This window comes from Pelodiscus sinensis, chromosome 1 (assembly GCF_049634645.1).
Source record: "Pelodiscus sinensis isolate JC-2024 chromosome 1, ASM4963464v1, whole genome shotgun sequence".
NCBI classification, from domain to species: domain Eukaryota; kingdom Metazoa; phylum Chordata; order Testudines; family Trionychidae; genus Pelodiscus; species Pelodiscus sinensis.
The window spans coordinates 114,690,269-114,707,571 of NC_134711.1; the positions used below are offsets into that span (position 1 = coordinate 114,690,269).

The following is a 17,303-nucleotide window of genomic DNA, read 5'->3' on the forward strand; positions in this document are numbered from 1 at the left end:
TTTGTTTGCCTGCATATGTTTGTTTGAACTATAAAATTAGATGCCAGCTATCACATCTTTATTTAGAAACATGCTATCAAGGTCCTTTCCAGTTCTAGTATTTTGTAATTCTATGTCACCACAGATTTCTTTGAGTAGATAAAATAGCTCATGTTAGGAAATGCAGCATCTGAAGTGAATTGATGCTGGATGATTTATACTAGTCATTATGCTTGGGACTTAAAAAAAAAAAAAAAAAAAATGGATGCCTAAAGTTAGATTCCTTTATAAATCTGACCTGATATTCAAAAGTTCTGAGCTGCAAATTTTAAATCAAATTCAGAAAAAAATATTTTCACAGCGGTTTGTCCATAACAGCAGTTGTCACAGGTTTAGTGGAAGATAAAGTATGCATGTTATGTTTTGAGTTAGTGTATTGTTACCATAACACAAATCTCTTTTACTTGCAAGCTTTATAAAAATTCTTTAAAATCTTTTGTATAAGGTTGTTTTTGGTGCCCCTGTTCCAGTTCTAAGTTTTATCATTAGAGTTTCAATCACATGTTAACTGAATAGTTAATTTTGGAACTATATGCTTCTTCATAAACTCTTCATTGTTGTTATGCTTCCTTTGATCTCTTTTTTTTGTGAGTAAAGGATTTCTTTCACAGTGTTGGTCGTAGGATATGAGAGTCCAGGTAGGAGTGGTAATATATTTTATTGGACCAACTACTGTCAGTGAAAGAGGCAGGCTTTCAAACTTATAGTGTTCTTCACGATCAAATTTGTCCACAGAGATGCTGGTTTATTTGGATGCTGAAGCTGATCTCTCTTTTAATTACCCATAGTTGGAGCTTGTTCTCCAATAGTTTCTAGAGTACATATTGTTGCATACAGCTTGGAGAAAAGCTACATTTCACCACTTTAAGAATGTAATATGTCTTTGGCTTGGTATTGAATATGTAATAGTGTTGACTGGCATTGTTCCAGTTCATCCAGAGAAAGAAAGATCTCATAGTTGCAGCAGTATTTCTAGTTTCTGTGACAGGTCTCTGCAAGCTGTACCCTCACAATATTTTGTGTTCATGTATTTTTAGGGTGTGCATGTCTTAGTCCTTGTTAATATTTGGGGAATTCTGTAAAAGAAAATTACATTCTCTGAATGCTTCTGGCTTCTTTATGCCAGTATTAACGTAAAGCTATATTCTGAGTGAAGTATTAAGCCTGCTGTGTAACAGAACATTAATCTGGTCCCTGATCAACACATGAAGTCTTCCTTGGTCTCATAGAAATAGTCTGAGATTCTTAAAATTATGTAGTTTAAAAATAAATTGAAAGCCGTGAAATTAACTTGGTGTCAGTGATGCCATTTCAAACTGAACTGGCTTTGAGTTAGGTGTAAATATTAGGCCCGTTCAGTTTCTAAATCATGTAAAATGCATCAGCTAGAATATCAGTCAGTCATCCTAATTTCCTTTGACAGGTAGTATAATTACTTACATTAATCTTAAAAAAAACAACAAATGGTCTGGTAGCACTGTATAGATTTACAAAACACTACATGTTTTGTTAGTCTGTACAGGATAAACGTAAAAAAACAACAAATGGTCTGGTAACACTTTATAGACTAACTCAGCCACCCCCGAAGCTTAAATTAATCTGTTGTTCTTGTTTCTTGTTTCTCAGTTTCTATGTGCCTGTTCTGACAAGGACCCTGTCTACACATAGGGCATTAAAAATCCTTAACTACACTTGAACCTCTGTACTGCAGGTGTCCCTAATCTGGGAACACCTGTGACACAGAGGGGGAAAAGACTCTGCCTGCTGCCAGTCCTCCTCCCCCCAGCTAGGGAATGGCAGCGCAGGAATGCACTTTCCTTGTGGCTTTCCCTGCTGCTTCCTTAGCAATGGGGAACAGTGCCTGGGAGTGGCAAGGAGTGTGGGTCATGTATGCCTTGGAGTGTGGTGCCAGGTGAGTGCTACCTTCCCATCTCCCTCATGCCCAGACCCCACTGCACTCTCCCTGTCCCAGCAAAATCTTTAATTCAACATACCCTGTTTCCCAGGATTGCCAGATTAAAGAGGAATTTTCAAATTTTGGATTTTAATCTGTTGCTAAGGAAGACTTGATATTGTGACTGTATCTTGTTAATATTATTCCTTAGCAGGAAACAGGCTTCCTGCTAGATGATAGGTAATATTCAGTCACACAGGCATTGCAGTGCAGTTAGCCAGTCTCACATTTTTCACCATGTGCAAAATGTGCGGAGTTACGTGACAATCTCAACACATATTCACCAAACATTTAGCATGGAATCTGGATTGCAAAAGTGTAGCTGCCAGTGCACATCTGTATTCTTTGCATTTTCACACTCTGCTCTTTTAAGCTTTTTAAAAATTCTTTGGCTTGGTAAGAGAGAATTCTTTGATATTTGTTAAGAAAGAGACTGACAGTTACAGTTTGTTCCACAAGAATAGGTGAATGTGCATCACCTGCTGGTGAGGTGGTTGAATTGCTTATGGCTTTATTGTGGAGTTTTCTAACTCGCTTATGCACAATGACTGTTCTTATAAGCATGATAATTAAAGGAGCAATGAGGCACATTCAGAACAATATGATTAAATGTAGAGGCTGCAGATATACATAGATATAAGAACTCGTATCCAAATTACTAACAGGGCATATAGCACATGTGGCTATGGGTACTGTAAACCTGAGGGTGAGTGTGAAGGCAATCCTACTTCTACCCCATCAGCCTGTTAAAGGATCCCAGAATCCCATCCCACTCCGTTCCCTGTGGTAGAAGGAAGAAATGAGGGAAGCCACAAAGTACATGAGACAAAGGCATACCTGCCCATCCTGAACTGCTGTGTTCAGGATCAGTCCCATCTAGCCCATTGAGTTGTATAGACTTCAGTCAAACACTTTCTTACTCTCCAGCCACAATGGGACTTTCCAAAAATGGAACAATTAATAAGTGAAATGCCCCAAACCAGAGGTCCAGCATGAAAAATGAAAACCTATATGGTAGTTTGACAGCTTTGCCATTGGGTAAAAATCCCTTCCGGATCCCCAAATGATGACTGTCTTAGCCTCTCCAGTCAAAGGAGTTCCAAAAGACTAGTTTAAGGGAAGGGATGAAAGAGGGAGCCCCAAATGGCTATTTGCTTATGTAGCAAGCCATAGCAGCGTTTTTCATCTTCCAGGCAGGAACCAGTCATCCTGTCCCATGGTAGCAGTGTTGAATGGGACAGGCTTCGTAGCCAGAATGCACAATGCAATACACTTTTCCACCCTCCCGTTGTACAAGTGGAGGATGAAGTGGGGGAAAGGGAAGCAGCCACCCTTGCATTATAAAGGAAACCGAGAGAAGGAAGTGGCAGCACATGGAGTCCAGCCCTAGTTGCTCCTGGATGAGATCTAATCTCATCTCATCTCCCCCTCCCCCCCCGCCCCAAACTCTTCATCCCACATATCAATGCTCAGAGCTGCCTATTATATAGCTGCCTATGATGTGATCATTTTCTTTTTCCCCTGGATGTAAAATTAGCAAATACCTTGGAAAATTAATTAAGAGTTGCAGTCAATTTAAATCCGTTTTTTGTGATGATTTTTTTGCTTCATTGTTTTGCAATTAATATTCTTCGGTAAAATAGGAAAGCACAAAACATTACAAAAATTGGCCTGGGAGATTGGAGTGAGAGTTTACATAAAATTATTACTTCTAATTCTTTTTAAATATGATGGTTTTTTAATGCCCCACTTTTTTACTTTTTCACCTGCTTAGGTCTCTGTGTCAAAGTCCAGAGAACTGAGGTCGATTCTTCTTTTTTTTTTTTTTTTTTTTTTTTTTAAATTAAACAAGGTAGAACTGAGTGTGCACTGGAAGGTTGATAAAAAAAATATGGAAGGAATTATTTCAAGTTGATGGTGTATGTATAATAATTGTTGAATACCATACTTAGGGTCTCTGTACATCATTCTTAAAGACAATAACCTAAAATTCAGTACTTTGTCTTTTGAAAACGAATGAGTGTTTAAAACATGCTTTCAAAAATTACTTGAATAAAACTGCTCATGGAATCAATCTTTTTAATATGATGGATAACAAAAGCCTAGTTCATTTTGTTGGAGGGTGTTTTTGTCATCAGAAATTTGAACCCAGAGGAGAATGCGGAGAAGTAGAAATCGGGAAGTAGAAGTTTTGAGTTTTATGGAAGGAAAGAAATTGACATGGAAATAACTGGCACTGTAGAAGTAGAGTTAATCCATAAGTGTATCTGATTGCTTTTCCTCCATTGTACGAGAGCAGTTAGATTCCATAGTGATAGATGGAATAGAACAGTGGTCCCCAACACGGTGCCCACTGGCGCCCTGGCGCCCACAGGGGCATTTGTGTGCACCTGCCAAGTTCTTGGGGCTGGCCTGGCCCAGGGCACGTGGCGCATGCATGTTGCCGGAGCCGGCCCCGGGCGCACGGCGCATGGGGTGGCCCCACCCCTGGGTGCGCAAATGTCCCTGCCCTCTGGTACCCTGCAGGCGAATGGCCACGCCCCCTGACGCCCAGCAGCCTCAAATGGTTGGGAACCATTGGGATAGAGAAAAACAGTTACATAAGTTAGGGGTTAAAAATCATACTAGACAGAGACAACTTTTCCATTATATAATATGTCTACATGTATGTTGTGATGTGAATAATGTGAACATATGGCTTAGTTTGGAGTGTTCAAAAATCACTCCTGTTGAACAGTTAAGTCAGGGATGGGGAATCTCAGGCCTAGGGGCTGGATGTGGCGCCCCCCCCCTCGTGCTCTAACCCCCCGCTGCCCCACTACGGGGCTGGAGCACCCAAAATATCCTAGGCTGGGACCCCACTAATCTTTGGTGTGCGATGGGAATGTAGGGAGTGTCTTTCTCTTTCTCAGTTAAACGCCATGTCAGTGAGGGGTTTTTGTATGTGGCCCTCAACTGATTTCTCTGAGAGTCAGTGGCCCCTGACCCAAAAAAAGTTCCACGCCCCTGAGTTAACTAAATACTTTTTAATACCTTGAAACAAAGTTTTTTAATTTGATTCCCTCATGGGCTGTTTGCCTTTTTCTGGGAATAAGCCATTTTGTCCTTTTCTCTTATGAGAAGAATGTAAAGATGGTTAGTAAGTTTGGATATTTCGTTTCCTTTATTAGTATAGGCAGGGCTCGCCAAGCGGTGGCGAGCTCTGCTCGTCAGCCGCGTGCTGCGCATGCACAGACTGTATTGTGAGGCTGCGCTGGGCTAAAATTTACTTGCCACGGGTGACGAGATTACGTTAGTTGTCGAGCCTTGAGTGTTGTAGGTATTAATCGTTATAGGATTTCAAGATTTTGAAGTTCTCTATAAGGTTCATGGTGGAGCTCTTGAATATGTTTATAGAGGAAGAACCACTTGGGCACCAGAATTTTGCTCCAGAGAACTGCCATTAGGAATACTTGTGGGTGTTATTTCTTTCCCAAAATTCTGGGCAAGCTGTTGAGAGAGCAAATAATTCTTATTAATTTATTCAGGGTCTCATTCCTTTTTTGTTTACTCTATGAACCAGCAAGTTTTGTATTTACCAACATGTTTTGCATTCATAACAAATAATACTTTGATACTTCTATAAGAATTAATGACATATTTTTCCTTTATCAGGTATTTGTTTGCTTATGGAAAGGTTGCAAAGTATATAATACACCTTCAACAAGTCAAAGTTGGTTACAGAGGCATATGTTGACACACAGTGGGGACAAACCTTTCAAGGTAAGCTTTTTTTTTTTATAAGAGATCATGCATTGTATTTTGAAAAGGATAAACAATATTACTTTTCTATCTGGACTACATTATTAATACATTTTTAACACAGGAGGATTTTCTAAAAGTATCAAGAGACTTTGGCCAGTTTATTTATATTGTTATAGCATGGGAAGCCTGCATCACTATATGAACACAGATGAAGACACTGTCCCACCCCTACCCCTCACAGAGCTTGTATATTTATTTTTAATGCCTTTGTCTAAAATTGTATGGGATTATTACATTTAATTGTCTTTTCCAAAGCTCAGCTTCCAATTTAACCTGTTTGCACTGAAAACAGGTGGAAGCGTGACTCTTGTGTTTTAAACTTCCACTCTTGGTGAGTAAAAACATTGTGTAACCTGTATCTAGATGAAAGCCATTTTTGCAAACAAAATTTAGTTGAAACTCAGCAGTATTTATGACCAACATATTTCTTGTAGTGTAGTGAGGATATGTGCATCAGGAATAGAGGTCCATATAGCTTACTATATTTCTTGCATAGCATTTTCTAACTTTCTTTCTCTCTCTGTTTCTCTCTCTCTCTCTCTCTTTCTCCCCCCCTAATCTGTACCTGTGATTCTAGGTATAGTAGTGTTTATCATTCCCATATCCACCTATCCGTTATTAATGGGTTGCTTCATCCTCTTATGGATACAGTGGGGCAGTTCATAGCTGTCAATCCCGGATCACTTGATGGTAAGTCCCACCCACGCTATTTCCAGTCTGAAGTTCTCCCTCCATGCAGGGTTCCTCATTTTGATAAAACATCAATTTGGGCTTTTCTTCCTCTTTGATAACTTACTTAGACAGTACTACTTTTTAGAGAGAGAAAAATGCTATTTTTTTTCTGGCTACTTTTATTCCATTTTCTCTTTTAAGGCATTTATATTTCTAAGATGTTTTTTTTTGTTTTGTTATAATGATCTCTGCCAGAAGTTATTTCTCTGCAGAGCTAATGTTTGTATCCTAGCTGAAGAAACTCTGGTCATAATCTGAGATGGGGGAAAAATGCAATCCCTCTCTCCAAATTTGAGAACTACAGTGTCTCTTTTCATCCCAAACTGTAAAACACAATCTAAGGATTTATGACTGAGAGGATGAATGACAAGAGAAAATTCACTGCTAGCCCTCAAGGTTGTTCCAGGGGAATTTAATTGGCATAGAGGTGATGGCTCCCATTTTTTTTATAAGCTCAACAAATGGTTAGAATCTTTAACACTTCCAAATATTATTCCAGTAACTGATCCAGCTCTAAATGCTAGTCCTGGAAAGAATTTTGAAAGTTATTGATTAATTGAAACTTTTCCTTTAATTCACTCTTATTTTGAGATGTAAAATGGGTATTTCCTGCACAATAAGTTAAGTAGTGGTCATTGTTCTGAAAGATCATCTCTTCCTGTCGCTTTCTGATAGCATGCCTAATCCTGACTCAATAAGTGTACTCTAATTGTACTCATGCAGCTGTTAGAGATGTCACATTTTTTATCATCACTCTCCCTAAGTCAACAAGATTGCTTCTATCCAAATTTTAGTGTGATGTAAACAAGCAGTGAAAAGCCATAGGCATTCAATCCAGGCATTAGTATAAATCAGGGAAACTTAGCCCATGAAAGATTAGGTAAAAGAGAATCCAATTCTAGAGACATTTGTCTTTGCAAATGTAGGCTTTGAAGTGGAATACCCACAACAAACTGTGATGAATTAATCAATTATAATTGCCATAGTTACCTAGCGAAAGAGAGAAGCATCTGTAAAGACCCAAACTTCAGTGGACTCCCAACTTTTAGGTTAATGCATCTGCATGCAGCTCTGGCGAGAACTTGTACAGTTTAAACTTCCCAATAGTTTGTTCTAGATGAATGTAACTTATGTTACATGTGCTGATATTGCTAATCTGGTCCCAGTACTTTTTGGCTAAAATTAAGGAAAGAACTTTTTAAGGAGCACAATTATTGGTCAGTAGTGCTCATTATGGCTGAGTAATTTCAGCATTTCATCCTATTAGACTCTAATTCTTTAAGTCTTTGGTGTATTTCCCTTAAACTCCCTTGATTGTTTTTTAAACATTTCCTGTGATGCCTTTGACTCTGGGGGAAGTTTTCATCTCTATTGTAGCTTACTTGTTTTTGTTTGTTTCTCTTATGTTTTTGGTTCCTTTCAGAGAAGCTAGCACAAAATGTAGGCATTAGAAATCAGATTGCAAGTAATCAAAGCATCTGTGTGCCATCAGTTCCAGGTATTGGGGAGTAGACTGCTTCCATATGAATGGGGGCAGAGTTTTTACAGTCTGTACTTGAATGGATGGAGAATATATTATAGCCAGTGCAAAGACTGCTGAACTAACCATGGATACCCACCTCTGACCTAATGCACTGGATACTCTTTATTAAGGTTTACTAGACAGCGATGCTGATGGCTTATATTAGTTAAAACATGTCTTTCATTTGGAAAATGCCATCTTGAGCAGTGAAGGACAGAAGGTGTGAACTCTCTTCTAAGAATATGATTAATGAGGGAGTGCATTCAGCTATCATATGCAGTCATCCTTTGCCTGTTATATGGCAGAAAATGTAGATAGCATTGATGGATACAGACACGCATAGCTGTGATTATCTGGCATTCACATGGTATTCATTAAAGGCTCGAAAGATCTACCATATCACAAGAAAATCTCTTTAATGAAAAGGTGGCATCTAGTCTCCCTAAGGCCAAAGATGATGTGCCTCTCCTTCTCTCTTTTCTTACCCCTCCTCCTCTTCCCCCACCCCCTAGTTTCAAGTATTTTAGCCATTCATCATCATTCATCTGCAGCAGGATAAAGCTGTTTCAGGTGTCCTCCTTCTTGGTCTGAATTCAGGAGTTCACAAAGTTAGATTGCTCTGCCCTTGTAGCAGATGCCAAAATAATTCTGAGTCCTATTTACACATGTAGCAATTCCTACTCTGTTTGCTGCAAGTTAGCACATAGCTAACCCAGGTCAGTAATCTGCTTCTTAGAGCCTTCTTGTCCAGTAGATGGAGGCCTTTTGTTCCTATGACCCTGGTCAACTCAAACACAAGAATCCTCAGCAATATCCAGCTGCTAAGTCTACTTTAAAAAAAATCCCTCTTTTTACTCTACTCAAGGGACATGGCAGGAAATCTGATCCCATCAAATCTGGGGAACCTGGCAAAAATTGCAAAGAGTTTTAATTTGAAGGAGGGTTTCCTGGATACCCAGAAAGTCAGAAGAGCTTAATCCTAGCATCAGTTCCTGAGAAACCAAACTTCACCCAATTAAGAAAAATGTAATCTCTCTGCATGCTAGTCACTAGTGTTCATGGTTGATTATCCAGCATTCTGTCTTGTGCCCACCAAGATCACCAAAATACATACATGTCCTGTTAGACATCAGTCACCTCAAAGTGTTCTTTCCCCATGATGGAATCCAGAACATTGTGGATTTGGCAGGCAGGATTTACCAGATTAGGCATCAACAAGAACTGTGCTAGTAATGTCACTGTGAAAGCCAAAACAATGTATAGACTAGTCATGCACAAATCTCTAAACTGCAAGACCATTCATGTGGTTAAAAAGCCTTGTATGACATTCAGGAAATAGACAACTTCTTAGGAAGCCTCCCTGGTTTGGTGGCATATCAAGTATCAGGCTGTAGAGGAATGTGAAGTCCATTCCTAATTAATCTCCAGTTACTCCAATGGGATTATAAACTCAGGCAGAGACACTTCACAATTTAAATGCTTGGTGTCTCTAGATATTACAGCAGCTTCATATTAATGTTATGGAGAGAAGTGCTGCTTGAAAGCACAGGAGACTTTCTGAGAACTGACATAAGCCATTCTGTTTCATATAAATGCTAAAACAGGGGAAAAAAAAGAATCTCACTTCTTTTACACGTGTGGGATTGAGCTATGTTCCATAGGACATTCCTAATTGTCTAGGAAATACCTAGGAAAACAAGATATCAGGTGGGTAATTGACTTAACAAAATTGAGAGAGGGATAGAGGATGAGAACTTTTTTGGATGGGGGAAACCAGAGAGATCTATTTGGAATCTTCCTGAAGAATGAGCTATGAGCTACCACTGCTCTCTAGGAATACTGGGAAGAAATGTATTTCTACGTATTGTGACAGCAAAGGTTCAGCTCAAACTTGAGAGACTGAGTGATTTTCCCCCCCCCCCCCCCCCATGGTTTGGTTTCATGTAAATTTCAATCCTGTTAATGATGGTGGTGGCTAATATCATTACCATGGTAATTTGGCTATATTATCACAGAAATTGAGCACCTTTATACATCCCACTCAATCTCTCTACTTGTTGGCATGAGTCTTTCAGTACAAGAGCTAAGTACTATTATAGTAGAAAGTAAGATGTTATGTCTGAGAATCCTTGTTTGAATCCTTTTAGCTTTCTGAAGGCATCTTTTATAATGATGAATGACAAGGACATATTGTCTTTTATATGCCTTCACCATGGAAAATTATAGGGTGGAAGGAGCTTTACTCTGGATCTTCACATTTTTAGCTAATAAAGATGAGGCACTGTCAAATTGAGATGGCAAGAAGACTTGCTGGAACAAATAAAACAGTGCAGTTTAAAAAGACAAATAGTACACATCCAAGAATATAGTGCCTGAGTTGCAAATAAAAAAATAGTCTTAATTAAAACAGCATGGAGTCCTGTAGCAGACTGGCATGGTAGTGCCTGTCTTTATAAAAGGTATTAGGGTTGATCGTATGAATTAGACCTTGGAGGCTTTCTTCAGATCCAGGAAAATTGAGTGAAGAATCAGAGAATTATGAAATATCTTGGCGCTTATAAAAGAATCATGCCTGTAGTCTATTAAAAGTAATTGAATAGATCTATAAAACAGCAATTAAAATAGATTTGGTAGATATAAATTTGGATTTTTAAAAATCCTTAAACTTGTTTTGGAAACTAACATGGAGCAAGAGGCAAAGTTTTTTATATTGGATTAGAAACTGGCTAAGAGAAAACAAGGCATTGAAAAAATGGTCAGTTCTCAAGTAGGCAAAAGATTAAATAAAAGATTGAGGAACTTCAGAAGAGCATATCAGAGTGAACCCATATATCTTGTTGACAAATATAAAATAATACATAGTGGAAGGAATAGTTTGAACTGCTGGTATACCTTATTGGATTACAAATTTTCTGAAGACTTTCTAGGGAAAAGACCTGGATGTCCTTAGGTATGTGTATACAGCATGCTAAGGTTGGACTCTCAGTTTTGAGTCCATCCGCAACCCCCTAAACATCCATACACAGACTGACTTAGGGTAAGCAAGCACTCAGGATCCCTCTAGTGATTCTGGTAGGTAATAGCCCCCCAAATCCTAATATGTCTTGGGTTCATGTCCTAGGTCAGAAGGTCTGTGTACAGTTTTAGTGCAACCAAGAACTGGGTCTAGCAATTGTAAACCCAAGATTGTGGGATAGCTCAATGAAAATCTCTATTCTGTGTGAAGAAATGCTTTTATAAAAAGCAAACAGTGTTAAGATTTATAAAGAATGGAATAGAAAATAATAATGAAACTATAGCGGTATATGAATCAATGGTACAGATTCACCTGGAAAACTGTTCAGTTCTGGTCAATCTGTTTCAAAAGGGTAGAATAAAAAGAGGGGAAAAACTGCTATTGATTAGAAAGTTTTCTAATGTGGAGAGGGTGAAATGACTGATTTGTTTAGAGTGGAGACTATTAAAGCGTAAAGAAGATAAAATGGGTACTCTTGTACCCTTTCTCATAGACCAAGAAAAAGATTTGTTCATTAAATTGAAAGATAAGCTTAAAACTCTGTGTGTGTGTGTGTGTGTGTGTGTGTGTGTGTGTGTGTGTGTGTGTGTGTGTGTGTGTGTGTGTGAAAGATAAGCTTAAAACTGTGTGTGTGTGTGTATATCAAACTCTTAAACTAGTCTGGAACTTAGTGAGAGAGAGATCACTGACTCATTTAGATCTTTAGCATTAGAAAAGGTTTCATCATTTATGTGATTAAGGATAATATGAATCATTACATTAAATAAGGCTAAAATAATATTTTTAAAATATATGGAAACCCTCATATCAACTACTGAAAGTATGTCTGCATCCTGCAGATGTACTCAAACCTGCTTTGATGGAGCTAGTATTACGATAGCAGTGTAGTCCTGATGGCATGGGCTAGCCACCTGACTACTGTGGCTGTCCAGGACTATGGTATGTAGTTGAGTGTCTAGCTTAAATATAAGTGTTCTCCAAACATACACTGTATGTTTTAATGACTTGGTACATCACTTCCCCACAGAATTGAGGATTATGTAAATTATGAGTACTTCTCTCTTAATTAATGATGATTATGAAAGTGGCTTTGCCCCTCATAGGAAGGCACTAACGGAAGACTATGCCTAGCTTAGCTACAAAAGTAAATCAAGATGCTTTCTTGAGTCAAGAGATCTTTTGGGTTGTGGTAGTCCATGCACTCATGGACCCAAGAGTGGTAATTTACTGCAGTATTGCTCTTCAGAGAACTATAATTGTATATAGCTCATTACCTCTTCCAGAGGGGAGAGCGTCTCCTTTGTACTTCATGGATAGAATTAATATTGAACTTTCAATGATCTCGGTCAGCCTGATCATTCTCCAATGATCGCAGTGATTGAAACTAACTTAGTGTCCCTTATTATGCCTTATCTTGATAAAGCAAACAGAAAAAGGAAGTTACTTGATTAAGCTTTTAGATGTACTAATGAAACTCTTAAACCGTTTCCTCAACAAAGTCAACAGGAGTTTGACAATTGCTGAAAGGATTTAAATGCATGGGAGAAGTGATATTTTTTGACAAGATGCAACAATTTAATTATTGACCCAGAAATAATTCAGTGAGATTTAATCTGGGATGTTATAACCCTGGATAGAAATATCCCTGTAGGCAAGTCTGCACGTTGAGGACATTGAAGCTGTTTATTCCCAGATTTAAAAAAAAAAGTTTTTTGCAGGGTTTGAGTGTACAGTGGCTAATATTTAATAACTGAGATCAACATAGACAGCTTTAAATAACTGAGGGGTCCTGCTAGCACCTTCCAGAATTCATTGAAGGATAAGCACATTTGGAATGCTTGTCAGCAAAAAGCTCAAGTCTTTAGTTTGATTTCTGCCAGTTATTCTTCTGGCAAAGTATCCTCTCCATCAGAGCACTGTACACAAAGGATGTATAAAATATTAAGGCTGATTGCTTAAGCAGACTCATCATTGAGCAATAACAGTGTTCAAATTTGCAGGGTTTATGCAGATGACAGATGTTTGAAACATCAAGTTTGGCTTTATTTGCAAAATTCTTAACTTGATTACTGTTGCAAAGATTTGAATCTCATAGAAATATAAAGGCAACAGAATTTCTTTTCAGATCATGTCCCACTGATTAGGAGTCCTCTCTTTATTTTTTTAGTGCCCATCAAATGTAAATGTTGAACCAACATGTCATCATTTTTTACTTACTAAAACCTGTAGCTAGTGTTCTGTGTATTTGCATTCCAGAATTAGCACATCAATGCCCAAGGGTCGGATTTTCAGAAATGCTCATCTTTAACCTAACTCTACACCTTTGAAGTCAGAATTTGGTCCAGTGCTGGAGCTTCTGGGAATCCCACCTAAAGCAGTATAGGCACTGACACACACAGAATTATTTTAGGATTTAATAATGTCCTTTCAAAATAAATATTAGGAATGAACTTAATTTGGATTTTAAAATATGGAGGAAAAGAGTTTTGGCTTTGAAACTTGATCACAAAGTAAGGTCTGACTAAATAAAAGCTCTGGTGTGCAGAGAGCTTTCTATTCTTGACACAGAGTATTCTGTGACTATGTAGGGGAAATATTAAAAAAGTATATTTTACAAATGTAAGTATAATTGGAATGGTTAACTGCTGTTACACTCCCATCCATGTGCTCCTAGATATGAGGGGACAGTACATTTTATTAGTCTACAGTAAATTGGGAAATTCTGAAAGAAGGAACTGAAACAATGTTTGAAATAAGATTGGCAATTGTGAAGCTGATATCTGTTAAGTTGGCATTATTATAAAGGATGAAAAGTGCACAGTTTACCTCAAAAAATTGCAGATTGAAAGCTTTTAAAGTTGTCATTTTAGTGGATCAGGTGCTGGAATATTTACAAATGTCACCTTTGGGATTAAAACCATTGTTTAACAAAATTAATAAGAACAACTGCATGGTCAGAAAGAATGTAGATTTCTTCAGAGAAATCTAAGGTAGAATGTTGAGTTAGTTTTTCAAAATACAAGTCAATACTGAGCATTTGTACAGATAGATCTTTCTTATATAGCACAAGCTATAATTCCAAAATAACATATTTAAAAGGGGATTATAGCAGATGTTCTGTTTTAATTTACTACCTATTTCTTCTCCCCCCCCCCCACTTATTCTGTAAATTAAACTCAATGCTCATTACTGCCCATTAGTAATGGTGGGTATGGGTACACTGGAGAAATTAAACTTCTTACATGTTAACTTATTTTCTCTTGAAGTAACATATCCACCAATCCGGACCCACCCTGTGGTAGTAACAAATAAAATATTTAAAAAATAAGATCTGATTTTCTGAGAGAGAGGTTTAAAGTTATGCATAATAGTTGAGTTTGATTTATCAATGGCCTTCTAAAGCTGTATAAGTATTTGGTGGGAAGCTGATGGGATTTAAAGCCCAGAGATCCTGAACTGACAGCCTGAACTGCTCCTATATCTTTGGAGAGGAAGAGACATAACCCATTAGTAACGGATTGCTGGATATATTATTTTAGAGAAAAAAAAGAAAAGAACAGGTAAGACATTTTTCTCTTCTATTTCCTCTTCACTACAAAGTATTTTGTAGCATCTGTGGTATACTGCAGGCTTCTTTTAATTGGCTGTAATAATATAACCAACTACTGGCAAACTATGTGGCACATTTGTATCTTGGTTACAGGCTCAATTGCTTAACTTATAACCAGTCATGTTTGGGTGTTTTTTAGATGTAAACGGCACCTACTTAAGTATGCTGTGTCAGTAATGACATGGATAATAGTTCACTTTTGGATAGAGCATGTGCTGATTTTTGTGGTGGAGCTCTTGAATATCTTGTGTTCCATGTCATCAGTGTGTGGTTAAAGAACAGTGACACTCTAGTCCATCTAAACAGACTAGAAACACCATTCTGTCTTATGAACCTGCTGTCCAGAATCATGTCTGGTACTCATTTACTTGGCACATTTGTAGAATGTATTACCATTTCACTTTCTTTTAATAAGTTTGTAATATTGCCCCCCACACATTTCTAATAACCCATTTTTTTCTGGGACATTTTTTCTGAGTTCTAGCATGCATTGCCAAGAGTGTAGCTTTAAATTTCGCAGGTAACATGGTTCTTCTTTGGGTCTTTGCTCCAACCTTGTCAGAGCTAATGGAACAAGAAGGATTTTTAGTGAAAGTTAAGAAGGCAGTTTTACGCAATTTAAGTAGAGTCCTATTTTTTTTTATAGAAGGTACATAGAAGAGACTCTTAGGTTTCATATTCGTAACCCTTTCCTTTCATGCAATCCTCTTGTTCATACAATTCATATAGTTCTTATGGCTTCAGAACTGCAGAAGAAACCATTTTTGGTAGAAATTATGCTTTTGGATAGTTGTCTTTATCCTTATTTCTGCAGGTATATATTTGATTTCTTTTTCTTCACATGACTAAGCCAAGGTTTTTACTTTGTCAGCATGAATTCAAAGCAATTGAAGTCACATTGGTGTTACTTCAGCTTTACAATTGTGTATATGACACCAGGATCCTGGACCACTGTGTTAAATTTGTCGATGGATGCACTAATTAGGTATTTATATGTGATTGATAGGTTCCAAAGTCAGAAGGGATCATTGTGCTGATTTAGTTTGAATTGTATGTAACCAGTGTCTATAGAACTTACATTAAATAATTCCTAAAGCATGTTTATAGGAAAATATCCAGTATTGATTAAAAAATTCTTAGTGATGGATAATCTACCTTGACCCTCAGTTAGTTGTTTTAATGGCTGGTTACTCTGTTACAAATTTATGCCTGATCTCTAGTCTGAATTTGTCTACTTGCAATTTGTAGCCATTGGCTCATGTTATACCATTTTCTGCTAGATGAAAAAGCCCTGTATTAGTGGCTTGTTCCTCATACTTATAGATTATAATCAGGTCACTTCAGAACCTTCCCTTTGTTAAAATAGATTGAGATCCTTGAGTCTATAACTGGAAGGTATGTTTTCTAATCCTTTAATCATTCTTGTGCTCTTCTGGTAACTCTCTCCAAATTATCAACGTCCTTCTTGAATTGTGAATACCAGAAGTGGACATAGTATTCTAGAAGCTGTCATCTCTCTATATATTTTGAAAAACTTGTCCTGCAGGATGACAGAGTGATGTTGTCATGTCATTCTGTGTCCTGTAGCCCTTCCCTCCTCCTCTTTCCCTCCCAGGTGCTTGGCAGTTGCAGCCGGGGAAGAGCACGCAGGACCTGCAAGGCCTCTGGGGAGAGGGAAGAGTACAGAGCTTGTGATGCCCCAGAGAGGTCCCTTTCCCCTCCCCAGCAGCTGAGGGGAAGAGCCAAGTGCAACCTCGCCCTGGCCCCCCTCCCTGGCGGCCAGGGGGAGGAAAGAGCCAGGACTGGTTGGTGGAGGGAACGGGCTGGGGGGCCAAAAGCAGGAGTGAGGGGGTAAGGGCCGGGGTGGCTTCAGGGGGAAGGGGGGAAGAGCTGGGGCCAGGGCGGCCTTGGACCCTTGGTCACGGAGGGGGAATGGGGGAGGCAGAGCCTCAACCCAGCCCAACCTCCTGGTGGCTGGAGGGAGGGGGGATGAGAGCCGCGGCTGGCCTGGCCTTGCGGGTGGGTGGTGGGGTGCCTGGTGGCCAGGGGAGAGAACCAGGATATGCCAGGGCTGTCAATCTGGGGGAGCTGTGGCTGCCTACCCCCAGAGAATGGGGTTGGCGAGTGTAGCAAGCAGCGGGCACTGCCCCCTAGTAATACCAAAAAGAGAATTCCTTTGTTGATCCATCACAGGATCATGTTTGCTCTTTTAGTCACAGCAAAACATTAGGAGCTCAGCTGATTACCCCAGTCTTTTTCAGAGTCACTGCTTCCTAGGATAGAGTTGCCCATTGTGTAGTCATGGCCTACATTCTCTATTCCAGTGTTTCCCAATTGGTGCTCCGGGGAATCCTGGGGTTCCGCGGAGCAAAACTAGGGGTTCCGCGAGGAGCCGGCACTCCCCCGCCCCCTCTGAAAGAGAGAGAGTGAGCCAGCTAGCCAGCAGAGGAATGGGCGACGAGTTGTGTGGGCTCGTGGTGCCCATGCGCCCCCCCCCCCCGTGCATCCTCCCACCCCGGCCCCAGAGCATCTCTCCCCCGTCCCCGTCCTGGTCCCGTCCCTGCTGTGCGCAACCTTCTCTGAGCTCCCCCTTGCTGGCTGCTGCTGCCCTGCGCAGCGTGCTCAT

At 39.2% G+C, this 17,303-nt stretch overlaps 1 protein-coding gene across 2 annotated transcripts in view; it reads left to right on the forward strand.

Annotated features, from left to right (window-relative positions):
- AEBP2 (AE binding protein 2) overlaps positions 1 to 17,303 on the forward strand; it is a 68,967-nt gene that overhangs the window by 21,122 nt on the left and 30,542 nt on the right. For both annotated transcript variants that reach the window (XM_075897833.1, XM_075897841.1), the window contains exon 3: positions 5,648 to 5,755. In XM_075897833.1, the coding sequence (XP_075753948.1) occupies positions 5,648 to 5,755 (108 nt within the window). The remainder of the gene's footprint in view (positions 1 to 5,647; positions 5,756 to 17,303) is intronic.